Source organism: Remersonia thermophila, chromosome 3 (assembly GCF_042764415.1).
Source record: "Remersonia thermophila strain ATCC 22073 chromosome 3, whole genome shotgun sequence".
Taxonomy (NCBI): domain Eukaryota; kingdom Fungi; phylum Ascomycota; class Sordariomycetes; order Sordariales; family Chaetomiaceae; genus Remersonia; species Remersonia thermophila.
In genome coordinates, this window is record NC_092219.1 from 4,405,384 (window position 1) to 4,419,094 (window position 13,711).

The 13,711-nt window shown below is 55.8% G+C and overlaps 3 protein-coding genes across 3 annotated transcripts; all 3 read right to left on the reverse strand.

Moving 5' to 3' along the window:
- Nucleotides 1-7,305: 7,305 nt before the first annotated feature.
- On the reverse strand, nt 7,306-8,882 carry VTJ83DRAFT_4097 (uncharacterized protein; the record flags this gene model as incomplete). Its single annotated transcript, XM_071010548.1, has 2 exons — nt 7,306-8,716; nt 8,803-8,882. The coding sequence occupies 2 exons, from the start codon at nt 8,880-8,882 to the stop codon at nt 7,306-7,308; spliced, it is 1,491 nt and encodes a 496-aa protein (XP_070867975.1).
- Nucleotides 8,883-9,596: 714 nt separating this feature from the next.
- On the reverse strand, nt 9,597-10,190 carry VTJ83DRAFT_4098 (uncharacterized protein; the record flags this gene model as incomplete). The annotated part of the gene is made up of 1 exon (XM_071010549.1): nt 9,597-10,190. The coding sequence occupies one exon, from the start codon at nt 10,188-10,190 to the stop codon at nt 9,597-9,599; it is 594 nt and encodes a 197-aa protein (XP_070867976.1).
- Nucleotides 10,191-12,205: 2,015 nt separating this feature from the next.
- Nucleotides 12,206-13,006, reverse strand: VTJ83DRAFT_4099 (uncharacterized protein; the record flags this gene model as incomplete). The annotated part of the gene is made up of 1 exon (XM_071010550.1): nt 12,206-13,006. One exon carries the CDS (start codon nt 13,004-13,006, stop codon nt 12,206-12,208), a length of 801 nt encoding a protein of 266 aa, XP_070867977.1.
- Nucleotides 13,007-13,711: the final 705 nt, after the last annotated feature.

A 13,711-nucleotide genomic window follows, 5' to 3' on the forward strand; every position in this document is an offset into this window, starting at 1 on the left:
CTGTCAAACGTGTTTGGCTGGTGCATTAAGAAATATGAGAACAACCTTAACTGCTGCAGACCAGCAAGGCCAAAAACACACCACCTGAACACCGCCCTCATGTCCAGTGTTGACTCTCCGAAGAATATCTATGTTTGATCGCATGAAATCAGGAATGTTGGGAGAAAATATTGAGCCACACAGTGCCACCCGCACACTCAACTACTTTGCCCACCGAATTAGTTACTTGACGGAACAACGAACTGAGCGCATCGAGTTTCCAATCATCCATGGAAGCTGTCCAACAAGCCACTGGCTAGCATCAGGAATACCATGGGACAAAAATGTGTGTAGGCGGGTGCAAGGTGGGCAAATGAGCATGGTGGAACGAGCATCGTCCGTGGTTTCAGAGAAGCGTGACTTCACGACCAAAGCCGTGTTCAACTGAGGGGCTCGACGCTCAGTAAGCCGTCGAGTCTTCCATCTGCGGTTAGACGGACGTTAAGGAAGTTCGCACCTGCGAGTGCTGTCGCCATTCTAACGTCAACGGCGGCCAGCCAGAGACCCTGACCGGTCATCCATATGAGTACTTTGTCCGCCGGTGCTGCTGCGACCTGTTGTGAGCACGTGCAAGGTCGGCAAGCCGTGAGACGAGTTCACGGGGCTTCCTTGGCTCAGCACTGTGGTGTCTCTCATGTAGGCCGAGCCCGGAGTGACCAGGTGACCCTGGTGGTGAGAAGCGGAGTGGTGTTGTTGGTGGCTCTGCGCTTCATGGATGCTGGAGTCAGATGCATAGGATCCCGCCCCGCGTGCAGACAACATTCCTTCTTCAGCGGCGCCCCCTCCGCTGTCAGCAGCCGAGCTGCGCCCGGGTGAAGTCGTGTACCCGTTCATGTCGAAGGCCGGGCCCTGGCTCTGCAGGCCGCGGTCCTGGTCGCTGAAGATGTTGTCGGTAGTTGAGTAGGAAGCATTCGGATTTTCCTGAGATGATGATGGGTTGCTCGGCATGTTGCTGCTCGTGACCGAGGGGAATGGAAGGCCGGGGGTCTCGAATCCGCCGGCGTAGGTAGCAGCCGAGGCGGCAACCTCGGCGAGAGTGCTGGCCGCGGAGGTCGAGGACTGCGCCAGCGTTTTGCCTGCTCCTGCCGGGCCCGGCGCATATTGCACCGTGGACGAACGACCGACGGGGTTCGGCAAGAGCCTCTCTGGTAGGGAGGCGGCAACGCCCGAAAAAGAAAAGCTGGACGTGTCCGAACTGACAGTTTGAGATCGGTGCAATAGACTGGCACTACTATAACTGCTGTAAGACCCGTCAGGGTCCACGTAAATGTTGCTATAAGGCGCAGGCTTGGGACGTGATGCTGAACCCCACTGGCTTGGCATGATGGTGACGGGTTCTGGGCAAGTATTCAAGGATGCCGTCGCATGAGCCGGCACGCTGAGGGTAAATTCAAAGTCCTCCGAGTAAGGGGTGCCATAGGCGTGCATGGCAGGGAAGTACGTCGAGGCTTTGGGAGCAGGGGTGTAGGTGTAGGATGAGCCGCCGCCGCGATAAGAGAGCATGTCGCCTGAGCCCAACGTAGGAAGTTCGTGCGTGTATGCCAGTCCGACAGCAGCTTTATGGGCATACATTCTGGCGTCTGGAAGGCTGTATCCGAATTCAACAGCATCGGGACGTAGAGGAGCTTCGCGGGACGATACCTAGTAGTGTATCAGTCAGAGGTAGATCAGGACACACAGGGAGATCATAGCGTCTCTTGGGCGTAATTACTCGCAAGAATTGGCATTGGTCAACACCGGCGTTCTTGCAGTTGGAACATGGCTGGCCTTGGCCGGGATTCCCGCTGCAACGAATCTTTCTCTTGCGGCAACGACCACACTAGTCAAATCCAGTCAGCAGGAATGTTGTAAAAAACGTTAGGCTGCAATGATTCGGAAGTGTGAGCCGTATGGCGACGGGTTCAACAAAGGATTACCACCCTCAAGCGAAGGGAAGGAAGCACACAACTTGGATCACCGAGGGCGTTTAAGACATACCGCTACAGCAATGCGCTTTCTCTGGGGCGCGGAGTCTGGCTCAAGCTGATCGGTCATGTTGACAGTCCGAGAATCATGCGATGGGATGGGGAACCGTCTTTCTGCGGGTGACGGATAGTACACCGGAGTGTATGGACGGCTACCAGGAAACCTTCTTCCGTCGTTGGAGTCGTAGCAGTCCTTGGAGACCATTGTCCAGCCAACCGCCGCGGAACTTGGTAGGAGTCAAGTGCACAGCTCGCCTTGGCTGTCAAACAGGTACAGACAGTGATCTGAGTGGGCTTCGGCGCCTTGTGCTGACTGCCAAACCAGAGAACATCGAATGGACGGGGTTAAACAAACAAATGGGGTTGTTGATTGCACCTCGTGGCCGGGCAGGGCTGGAGAAGTGTGGCTCGGATCGGATGGCCAGGGGAGGGAGCCGAATGTACTCTGGAATGTTTGACTCAACACAAGCCTGGTCATCGTACAATGTGATCAGCCGTCCTGTCTGATACGTGAGGCGTGACCATGGCTCCTCCGTGTACCCCCTGCGGGTTTGACCCCATCGGTCTTGGAACCGGTCTGCTTGACATGGCTGGCGAACCGAGACAGTGCACAAGCTGTTGGTCAACATCAAATGGGGAGGATTGAGGCATACCGGACTTCTAAGAACCTGGAGAAACCATTTAACACGTTCCTGATCGGTTGTGGAGTGTCTTTCTCTCCAAAGCGTCGTTGACTTTTAGCCAGCCTGGGTCGAGTGCTGTGACCAACCGATCGAGTCAGGCAGCGGCCCTTTCATATGGCGAATCCTTCTTGCGCCGGCGAATGGGAATATAGAAGTGAAAGGAACAGGGTACACTCGATGTGCCCCTAAAGTTGCACACTGTTCCGGTCAAACCAGAGGCCCTTTTCCCGGTCTCCAGAGCGATGGCCTGGAGTTGGATGAAAGACAGAGACAGAGAAATAGAGCAAAACTTTGGGTGTACTGGCGTCTCCCGTGATATATCAGCGAGACCGCATGGCTTCATACCCCATGGAGTGTGGCTACCAGCGTCAAGGTGCCGATAACTGCAACGCCCATACCAGGTCTGTTCTGTTTGCATGGGTATTTCGAGCGTTCGCCCGCCAATTTAAAAGTGTGGGAAAGCACGACATTCACCAGCCAGGTTCATCTGTGCACTGGATCGCTCATGAAGAAGAGGTAAACGTCACACAGGGGTAGAGAACAGGTCCTTGCAACGCCTGGGAATGAGGTGGGCGAGGTTGACTTTTACCTCGCAAACGCAAAGGCCAGGACAAGGGTACTTCTTCAGCTGCATGCTTCCGTTTTCTAGATCTCGAAGAGATGAAGCATATCTACCGCGGTACCCTTAATTGGGCTAGGTTCTGACCACTCGTGTTGGGATGAGGGGAAACAAAGAGCCAACACAGTCAGGGCTTTCGGTAATTCGCCGTTTGATGAGTTGGCAGTATTCCGCCTGGCATCTGGTCACAACCCCGCTTCCTGGGAGAGGTTTTCTTTTCACTATATGCTTGCTGCTAAGCACTTGTAGTATTTTCACACATCTATACAGTTGGAAGTACGCCTGGGAACACTATGAAGGTGGCAATCCAGCTACGGCTAGGCTTCTGGATTCTTGGTGCTGGGGTCGGACGGCGCCACCACGCTAAGAGCAAACGAAACGCTTCGACCTTCCGTTATGGTTATCAAGACGATGTGCTTTTCCGGCGGTGTCTGTGTTTGTGCATGCTTGTGGCTGGGGCCATAGCGAATCAGACTGGTTATCTCACCTCGAACCAGTCTCTGGAGGGGGCGTGAACCGGTTTAGAAAGAGTTGCTACCCAGGGCCCTATCGATCATACCACCAACCACACCGGTTCTTGTCATCCCATCATTAATGCTGTCCATGAGAAAGACTGAACACACACTTCATGTTATGGCAATAGAGATGTGCCGCTGAAGAGCTATGACCTACCTGCTTCCTAGAATGTACAGAGATTGTCTGCAATCCAATTTTGCATGACACTTGATTCGGACACTAGGAGCTGAAGGATGCCACGGACCACAGCGTTTGTAGAACAGTAAGTAACGTCCTACAATTTCGCTCTGTGGAACTCCGCATGAATATACTTGCTGCACACTTGCCCGGAAACGCCCCGAACGAAAACGATCATGCTTATAATCCCGACCCTTCCTCTCCTGCGTACGCCAAGGCGTCCCAGAGAATGCAAGAATGTGCATATAGCAAGCCATATGAAGGGATTTTAGCCCTCTCCTACCGAAAGCCAGTAGGCTTATGAACGCTGAACGCCCCTGTACTGTTTCCCAAGCCTTGTATTGTTCTTTGCACATAGGTAGCTACATCCTATCAGGCACGACTGGACGAGAGCTTCCCGTTCCCTCTTATCCATTCGTTTTGGCTGCGGCGGCTTTCTTACGGGGATTACATCAGCTTCGATGGCAGGGGAATTCTGACCAGGAATGACAAACGGAGGATCTTTCGAGAGGTTAAAGCAGGTCTCGTGCACGAAGCTAACGTTAGCGCAGCTATTACCTCATCGCGTTTTTACAAGGAATCGGATGCGTATGTGTGTGTGCTTCTGATAGCACTCTTGAGGCGAAGCCCAACCGTGAAACACACCTTCATTTTCGGCAGCTGCGGCGGCATCCCGGTCCTCGTTCAGACTGGCGTCTACTATGTTTTATTAATGTACTTTGTATAATTCATGGAGCATCTCTAGGATCATGGCGGGGAGCCCATATTCTCAACGTATCCCTCAACCTTAAACACCTACGCCCTGTTATGTAAGAACGCACCATGACGTTCTGGGTGTCTGGGTGTATATGCTCCGAGTTGGTGGTTGCTGCCTTCCCTTGGCCGACACAGAAAGCATAATCCACCCAAACGAAACCGCCACTGTCAAGATCCCAGCTCTCGCGATGCTGTTAGCCTCTGGAAAACAGCAGGACAAGAGCCAGGTAAGTAGCACACGGATGACCTTACCCAATGGACAACAATGCACTGTCTACGGCCAATCTGTAGGTTTGTAGCATGTTTGAGTGGCTACCGGACCCGGCCGCCGCGTCCAGCCGCAGGTTGGAAGACGTTAAATGAAGCGCCAGCCTGCCCATCAGTGGAATTTTGCCAGCTTCGCTTATCCCTGATGACGACTAAGAAGGAAGCTTGCCAGGCATGTATGGCATGGAGCTTCTGGAGCGCCGTCTCTCCAGTCATCACTTAGTCGCTCCGTCCGACAGACCCAAAACGCGTCGTCACGGAGGATTTAGGCCCGGATACGCGCAGGTCATGGATGACAAGACGTGCTGTCAATCGTTCACTGTTACCACAGCCATGCATCTTTCCGAAAGGTCAAACTTAAGTGCTTATGCAGGGCAAACGCACACGGGACAGGGAGACGTTTCAACTCGAATCAGTTTACTGCAGCGCTTGTGTCGTGTTCAGGGGGGGCACCGGCGTCCGATGTTTGTCAGGTGGCCCTCCCACAAGGCTACCAATGAATTGGTCTACCAGGCGTAGGGCTCTGAAAACGGATGACGGACAGAAACACCCTAGTTCGGGACAAAAACCTCGGCAGCTGGCGACGCCGGAAGCCTATACTCAAGAGAGACAGGTTAATCGACGTCTTGGTTGGCCATTGTCCCCTGCCCGACGGGATCCCATAGGGCAGGCCTGGGGTTTAGATCTGCGGCGATTCCTAGGGCACACAAATGACGAAGCCGGTTGCAAAGCAGGTTCCGTGTGGCCATCGCCGACATACACTGGCCTTGAGCAGGGTGTTGCACACGGACCGAGTGGTGGAGATCTGACTAGTGGAGTGGCAACCATGACCGGTCTGGTCTGTCAACGCCACCAGCCGAACTCAAGAGGCCATGAGGGAAGGGCGCCAAGCTGCGTAGTACCATGGTCGTGACGCTGGGGCCCTACTTTGACCGTATCCAAGTCAGATCCAATGGTTGACAGCAGCGGGAAGCCGTTGAGTCCATGCCTGCCAGTGTCACTCACTCACTCTGCGGGGTCTGGGACACGAGAAGGGTGGAGAAGCGAGCTAAGAAAGACTCCAAGGATGGGCGCATACGGACTATGGAGCCATAATCATCCAGATGACCTCCCCCTCTTTCCGTGAACTTCACAGCTCGAAGGCGCGCGCTCTTTGTTGTTTCTTTTGGACTGCCTGCAGCATTTGATGTTGCGACATGTATCGGGGCACAGACGAGGGCCTCCCATTGCCCGCCCTGTAGATCTTCCCAAGCCACTCGGGCAAGCCCGCAAGGGGCTAGCGTGCTATGTGCGGTATGTGAGGGAGCACAGCAGCGGACTACACTGCAACTCTGCGGAAAGACGCCATCGCGGCGAGATTACGATGCGATAATTGGTATTTCCCCACGCGGGATCTGCTCGGCCGAGAGCCACGCTGCCCCCGCGATACGGCCCGGGCCCGGCAGTAGATAACGAATTAGAGTCGTAGATACTCTTGGAAACATCGAAGGCTTCATGCGCAGAGTCGCAGGCTCGAAGTCCCGCAATGTTATGGCGATGGGGCGCGATGCGATCGAGTAGGGCTGGGGCCTGAGAAGACGGGAACCATGAAACGTTTGTTTCCAGGTTATCTGCAATGGGCCGAGAGGGCAAGTACCTGGCCATTGCCAGAGCCCAAGGCCACACTTACTCGGCGCTTCATGCAGATATTGACCTCGTATCGCCTGGGTGCGGAGCCCAGCCAGTGAAGGGCATACGCTGTCACGACTCACAGTATCCGAGCTTAGCGGATCCAATGGCGCGGTGCCAATGAAGGGCGCGCTTTGGGCTGAAGCTAGTTGTCGCCTTCGCGTTGGAACGTGGAGGGGATGGAGGGGCAGGCTAACAGAGGCTGTTTGACATGGCGCTCTTGATATTGCAGATAAAGCGCAGCACAAGGTGAGTGACATGGGCCCACCCTCCACCTCGATCTATGTCGTTAACCGTTGCGCATGTCTTTGGAACGGCGGCGACAAAGGTGGCATTCACAGAGCCAGCCGAGGACACAGGACGCGGGACACACCTACATGAAACCTGCGTGCTCCAGGTGCTGGAGTAGAGCCGCTTCTGGTGACCATGGCGATTGGTCTGGAGTTGCTTGGATGGGCCACCGGAGCAACCAGCCCAGCTGGTGTCTGCATTTGCGCTGTGGAAGGTCGAGCCGATAGGACCGGGGTTTGGTGCTGCGCGACCTCGATCAAGAGCGTCGAACAGGGCACTCCAGAAAATGGCTTTGCCACAAGGCGCAGCAGAATAATCCCAACAATCATCTGCGCCTGGAGTCGTCGAAACCCCGGTACCTGTCCCGGTTCCTATCGCGATCACGTTCTCTGTCCCGCTCACAATCTCTTCCCCGATCGCGATCCCAGTCGTGGCCGCCTCGACCTCTGCGGTCCCTTCCTCGATCATCCCGACCCCTCCCACCCTCTCTTGAGTGGTCGCGGCGAGCAACCCGTCCGCGATCCCTCCTGGGGGTCAGGCTCCGCCGCCTAGTGTCACCCTTCCTGTCATCGCGCCTCTGCTGGCGTTCATCAGACCCATCTCTATCGCGCTGCGCATCCCGCGCGTGACGCCCGCGCAGATCGTCCATTCCGTGCACCATCTGGTACTTCGTATCATGATCAGACTCAACATATTCATTGCGATATTGTCGCCGCTTTTCCAGCTCCTGGACACCTCCCCATCCACCGCGTGCCTTGTTCGCGGCCTCTGCCCTTCTCCTGTCATTTGTCTCCTTACGCCATGCCTCGCTTAAGCGGCTGACACTCTGGCAGAAGTCGACGTGGATGCGGCGGTCGTCGATGAGGACGTTATCCATCTTCGAGTACGCCTCCTCGCAGCTTTTCTGTTCTTCAAACTCGATGAAGGCGTACTGAAGGCTGTCACCTGTTTTCTTGTCGCGGATTACCTCACAACTAAGGATCTTGCCGAAGCGGCTAAAGATCAACTCGAGGTCTTCGTCGGTAGTGACGGGGTTGAGTTGGCAGACGAAAAGCACGTTTTCGGGCGGTTTCACTTCGGCGAACGGCAGGTCCCCCATCATCTCGAGCGTGAGAGCCTGAGCAGCAGCCTCGCGTTCCTTCCGTTTCCGTTCCGCCTCGGCGGCGGCTTTTTCGTCGGCCTCCGGGTCCAGAAGCTCCTCGTCCTCGGCGATGCGGACGGTTGCGAGCTGAGCCTTGGTAGGAGGTGGAGAGCTGCTAGGCTCGCGCAAACCGGCAGGGTCGGGATAGGGGTCGTCGAGCACGACGGTGTGCTTGATGCGGATATCGACCAGAGGATGGCCGCGGTCATCGACAATGGCGTCGTTGATCTTTTCGAGGACATCAAAACCCTCGACAACCTTGCCAAAGATGGCGGCCTTTCCGTCTAGATAGTCCGTGTTGTCTCCCAACGTAATGATGAACTGAGACCCCGCGAGGCGCTGGTCTGGATCAGAGGGGTGCGGTGCGGTGGCCATACTGACGGTGCCCCTTTCGAGGTGCTTGAGCTTGGGGTGGAAGAGCGCAGTAAAGGTCTTGTCGGCTGGGTCGCCGGAGATCAGGCCCCAGATGGAGGTGCCGCCGTCAGACTGCAGAGACAAAGGACCGAGCGGGTCGCCGGTCTGGAAGGAGAAGGACTTTTGGATGGAGTGGATGGGCGAGAAGTTGTAGTATTTGACCTTGCAGAGCTTAAGAAAGCTAACAGAGGCGAGCAGCAAGTCAGCGCGGGCTTCACAAGTGGCGTATGCCTCCAATCGCAACGAGGGGAGAGGAGGAACACGTACTTCTCGCACATCTTAGGCACGTAGTCGACCAGCAGGTCGATGACAATGTCGCCTGCACTTGTTTCGATGAGGACAGACATGTTGATGATTGGACTATGCCTTTCGCATGATCGGTAACAGTCTGGACTTTAGGGTGTCTGACAGAAATGTCCTTTACGTGGGAAGGCAAAAAGAAAATACGACGCTTGCTCTTGATTCTGGACTTTCGTCGTTGTTTGGACGTCACACGGAGCTCGGCACCCTGGACCTGGAAGCTCAGGTAATTGCCAGTGGAACTTCCGGGTCGCGTCCAAGGTTGCCAGCGCCACAATTGAGTGATCCCGGGCCAACCAATCCGGGCATCCATCAGCCAGGTGCCCCACAAGGCCTATCAAAGTCACGAGTGCAGTGTGAGGCAGGTCGGGTCCTCCTGTCTGTTCTTACAGACGAAATGAACGCACCGGCAGTTGGCATAGAGAGGAAGAGACGGGACAGAGTTGAATTCCCAGGCCATCGACAACACAAACTCCCAGCTCCAGCATAATCCATTTGTCACACACTGCGCCACTCTCTCATGATCGCAGGTAAAGCTTGGTAGATTGATGAAATATTTTCCCACCAGTACTTTTCTAACTCGTTGCAGATGTTACCAATCCGAATCCCAACTCGTTGATTACAAAGAGCCGCACGGCGCCCTGCACCCGTGACGCTATTCCAAAAGACGGGTTAAAACCAGAAGAAGAAAATCCCAAGTCCCTATGTAGACTCTGATCCTTTAACCCCTACCCCTCAAAACGCCACGCCCGTTAGGTCAGTCAGGATGGAGCGCTGCGTCGCCGCCGACCGCTGCGCAACTCCCGCTCCGTGTCCATGAGACGGCACTGTACCCACGTACGAAAGGCAGCGTCGGCGCGTACCGTTTCACAATTGAGCAGCTCTGTGAGGGCCCTCTTCATGCCCTCGTTGACATTACAGAGTTTGGCCTCCTCGAGAGCAACCTCCTCATCCAGGTTCAAGCCGTGGCCGTCGTTATCCCGATGGACAGTGGCACGGTAGGCGGCCTTGAAGCTGACGCTGCTACCACCGTCGCCGCCGCGGCTGCTGCTGTTGTGTTGTGTCCGCTGGCGCGGGATCGCCGGGGTGTCGGAGGAGCACGAGGTGCGGCGTGTTGGCGATGCGGCGGGGCTGGGCGAGACTGGCGTGCAGATGGAAGCCTGGCGCGACGGGCGCAACTCGTCGAGATGTTGGCGCAGGAACTCGTGCTGCTCATGCAGGAGAAGATACTTGTGGAGCGCCAAGTCGCGGCTATGATGTGGGTGGAAGGGCACCGACGACGTCGGCGGTTCTAGGAGGTTGTCCATGGTGTCGGAATGCTCAATTGCACAATGAGTGATCTTGTGCGGGCTCATGTTCCTGGTTGAAGAATGTAGTAGTGTCGTTGGAGCGCGTGTTGCTGTCGGCTGGACACCTCTCCAAGTTGAAGCATTGGAATACAGGACGGCTGAGTCTTGAGGGTGATGTCTCAGGCTGTCGAGGTTACAAGCGCAAGAGGATGACAGCTCTAGACGATTCTTGGTGGGCTTTCGTAGCCGAAGTGTCTCAGAAAAGCCGCCGAGGATACGACCAGGCAGATGAAATCCTCCCGGTCAAGTCAAGAGTTGGCCAAAGGAGGGGCGAAGGCGCTCGTCCGTTGGTCTGACGATGGTGTTCGCTGTTGCTCATGCACGATGCTGGAGTCCCGTGAGATGACGTCGTGACGCAATGTGTTGGAAACGTTGTGTCCGGAACGCTGCAGGCGGGTAGGTATCGCGAAAAAATGGACAGCAGAAAGCAGCGACCTGGGCAAGTTTTCGGCCTTAAATCCAAGAAGCGGCGAGTCGCAGCAATAGAACTGGGATATGCGGCCCCTCCAAAAGGGTCCGTGATCGTCAGATCGCCGTCGGGTGTCGTCACTCGACCCGGGAGACAATGCGCTGGTGGGGACGGGCGCTGGGGATAATGCCCTCGCCGTGGATGATTCGACTTGGCCCGAGCGACGGCAAAATCGACATTGGAGATGCTGTAGCCCTTGTCTGAAACAATCGAACGAGCCGACCGGCCAAGATAAAAGACAGTGGGCGCTCTCGAGAGAATGGGAGCAACCTATGTATTCCGCTCTCAGCCGGCTCTCAGCTGGGAGATATGGGCGCCTCCTCTCCCAGAAAGGTGGGAGGGGGCTGAGATATTGGGTATCTTTGTGGAAATTATCGGTTCCCCCCTTTACGCATTGGGGCATTACCATGGGCAAGGCGACGCGCTCCAGCCAAGGTTGGCCTTGATTGTGCAACCGGGCCCATGCCATTTCCATCGCTTCCATGTCATTTTACGCAACTGTTTTTTCCTCACGCAAGAGCCTGCCGGCTCAGCTGCAACCACGCCATGCCTTGATGCGTTGGTGTTGCTCCTGAACGGCCGTCCCGATGGAGCGAGCTAGCAAACGTCAAGGCGCAGCCAAGAACTCCCGAGCGCAAAGATTCAGCCCGGCCCGACCATGTCAAGGTCCAGCCCAGACCCAAAGGTTGGTGGAGCTCCAAGCAATTCCAGAACGACACGTACAAATCTGAAACTTCGGTGAATCCATCATCGTGCACCTGGGAGGGGCAGTGGTCATGAGAGACCCCGATGAATCCCCTATGACACTTCCCCAACCAATGCCGACAGAATCCGTCACAACCGTTTGCCCAAAGATGCCGAAACTCTCGAGTTTCTGGCGGAGAAGAACGTCGGCTCCGGCCCATGAGCCCGGGCTCGTGATTGCGTTGGGGCATCCGTACCCGATTCCTACCAGGCCCAATCGGAACTTGGAGAGAAAGAAGGATCACGTCACTGGGTGGGACAAAACAAAGGGAAACTGGTTGGTGAGATCTGCAGTGCACATCATCAGAGGGTCTAGGCCCCAAATCAACGGACAAAAAAAACGGGCCCGCTGGAACAAGTCGGCAAATATGCTGGCATTCGGGGTTCAGAGAACGTCTTGTGCACCGCATTAACTACCCGATGATCAGGTTGTTCATTCTTCCCGTCGCCAACAACCGGGCCATTGCACGCCCCTCACCATATCCATCATAGGTAGTAGGTACTTGCAGGTTCCTTAGGTACCGACCTGACTTTCAAGCAGGTCCTGGCTTCCGTCAGGTAGATACTGTGCCTGAGGGGAGGTCACATTTCAGTCCTCTACGGAACCCTGTCTCCGAGCTCATACGCTTCCATCGTCCAGCTGCCCAACAGCCCAACCGCTTCCCCACATCATCAAACCAAACCGCCCCTCCTCCCCTCACTGCTCTTGCTAACCCCATATCCTCCTCGTTCAGGTTGTTTAAGGTCGGGTGTTGCCCGGGCCGTGTTGCTCACGGTCTTGGCGACGACAAACCGCCAGCGCCCAAACTTAGGCCCCAGGCTCCACCATGTCCATGCGTTGCAGGCAGTTGTACACAGATTCGGGCGGGATGTAGGCCCTGTAGGCTTGTGTCCACCAGGCGGCGAAGGTCTTCGGCTTGGGCCACGGCGAGTATGTGATCTTGTCCGAGGTCAGCATGGCCACCTCCTGGCCAGTCGGACCGTCGAGGGCCTCCTTGCCGCGCACCTCGCCGAAGCCAAGCAGTTCCAGCACCCAGGCTCCCAGCATGTCGGCGAGCACTCCCGCCGAGATGATGGCAATGAAACCGTCCAGCGACTCTGGGTGGCGTCGCGGGAACGCAAACGCAGCGTCGGCCTCGGCGGTTGCTCGGTCGAGTGCCTCCTGCATTGCCGCGCCCATGCCGCTGTGCCGTCCGCGTTCAACGTACTCGATGACGTTGTCCAGACATTCTTCTACCAGCTTGCGCGTCCAACGCCGCTCTGGGCCTATCGCTGCCGAAATCTCCGCCTGTAGCTCATCGTCGTTCCATTCCGCCCGCCACAGCAGCCGCGCCACCTCGCGCGCAACATCCTCAACGCTGCGTGTGTCCTGGGGCGCCGGGCCGCTCGTGTGGTATGTCGGCAGGTATGCAGCCGGGCATTGATATCCAATGGCTTCGTCTGCATCTGGACCGGCGTAGGAGGAGATGTAGCCCATGGAATCTGATGAACAATACGGCTTGTCGTCCGTGTACGGTTCCACCATCTTCTCGTCGTACACGAGTTCCGTGTATCCTTCCTTCTCCGTCCGGTGGCCCATGATGCACCAGAGCATTGAACGAATTCCCATCGTCACTAGCTTAGTTGGGTATGGATAATACAATCGATAGGGAAGGCCGGTGTCGACGTCGCTGGCGCCAAGGAGCAAGCTCGAAGAGTGGAATCGATGCTTTGGGCGTTTTCACGAAAGACATCAAAAAACTGGCTTCTTGGGTTGACAGAAACAAGAAGGCGATTATGGAGCTGGGTTGCCCACGGTACCGATTTATTCTTTATATGAGAATGGAACTTGCACTCTATACGCATTCCTTTTTTTTGGGATCAAGGTAGGTACCTTCATGGCTGAGCAAACAGGCCGCACATGTTCAGGCCCGGGAGCAAGCGGCCAGTCGGTGGCGGGGCTGGAGAGATCGAGGTACTCATGCGGCGTGGTCGTGCAAACCGGCCTCGGCCGCGTTCTTGGGGAAGTTATCATTCCCTGCTTAACGACAAGTCATGGAAGATTGCTTGTCATCATGTTTGCTAAGTATACTGAGTATGGAGCGGACTCTCAAACGTTTTGTCATGTGCCTGAACGGAACACAGATGGCATGTAGTGTTTGCTGATCCTCGTCCTCAACAGTTTTGCCATGACTACCTTGGGGCAAACTGTGCTGCTGATCTTGAGCATGCAGCTGCCAAAGGCAGGACATGTGGATAATGACTGATGTTCACAACCATCTGCTCACAATGCTCGAGGACTTTTGGCGTCCTTGAACGACAACATGCTCGGGGG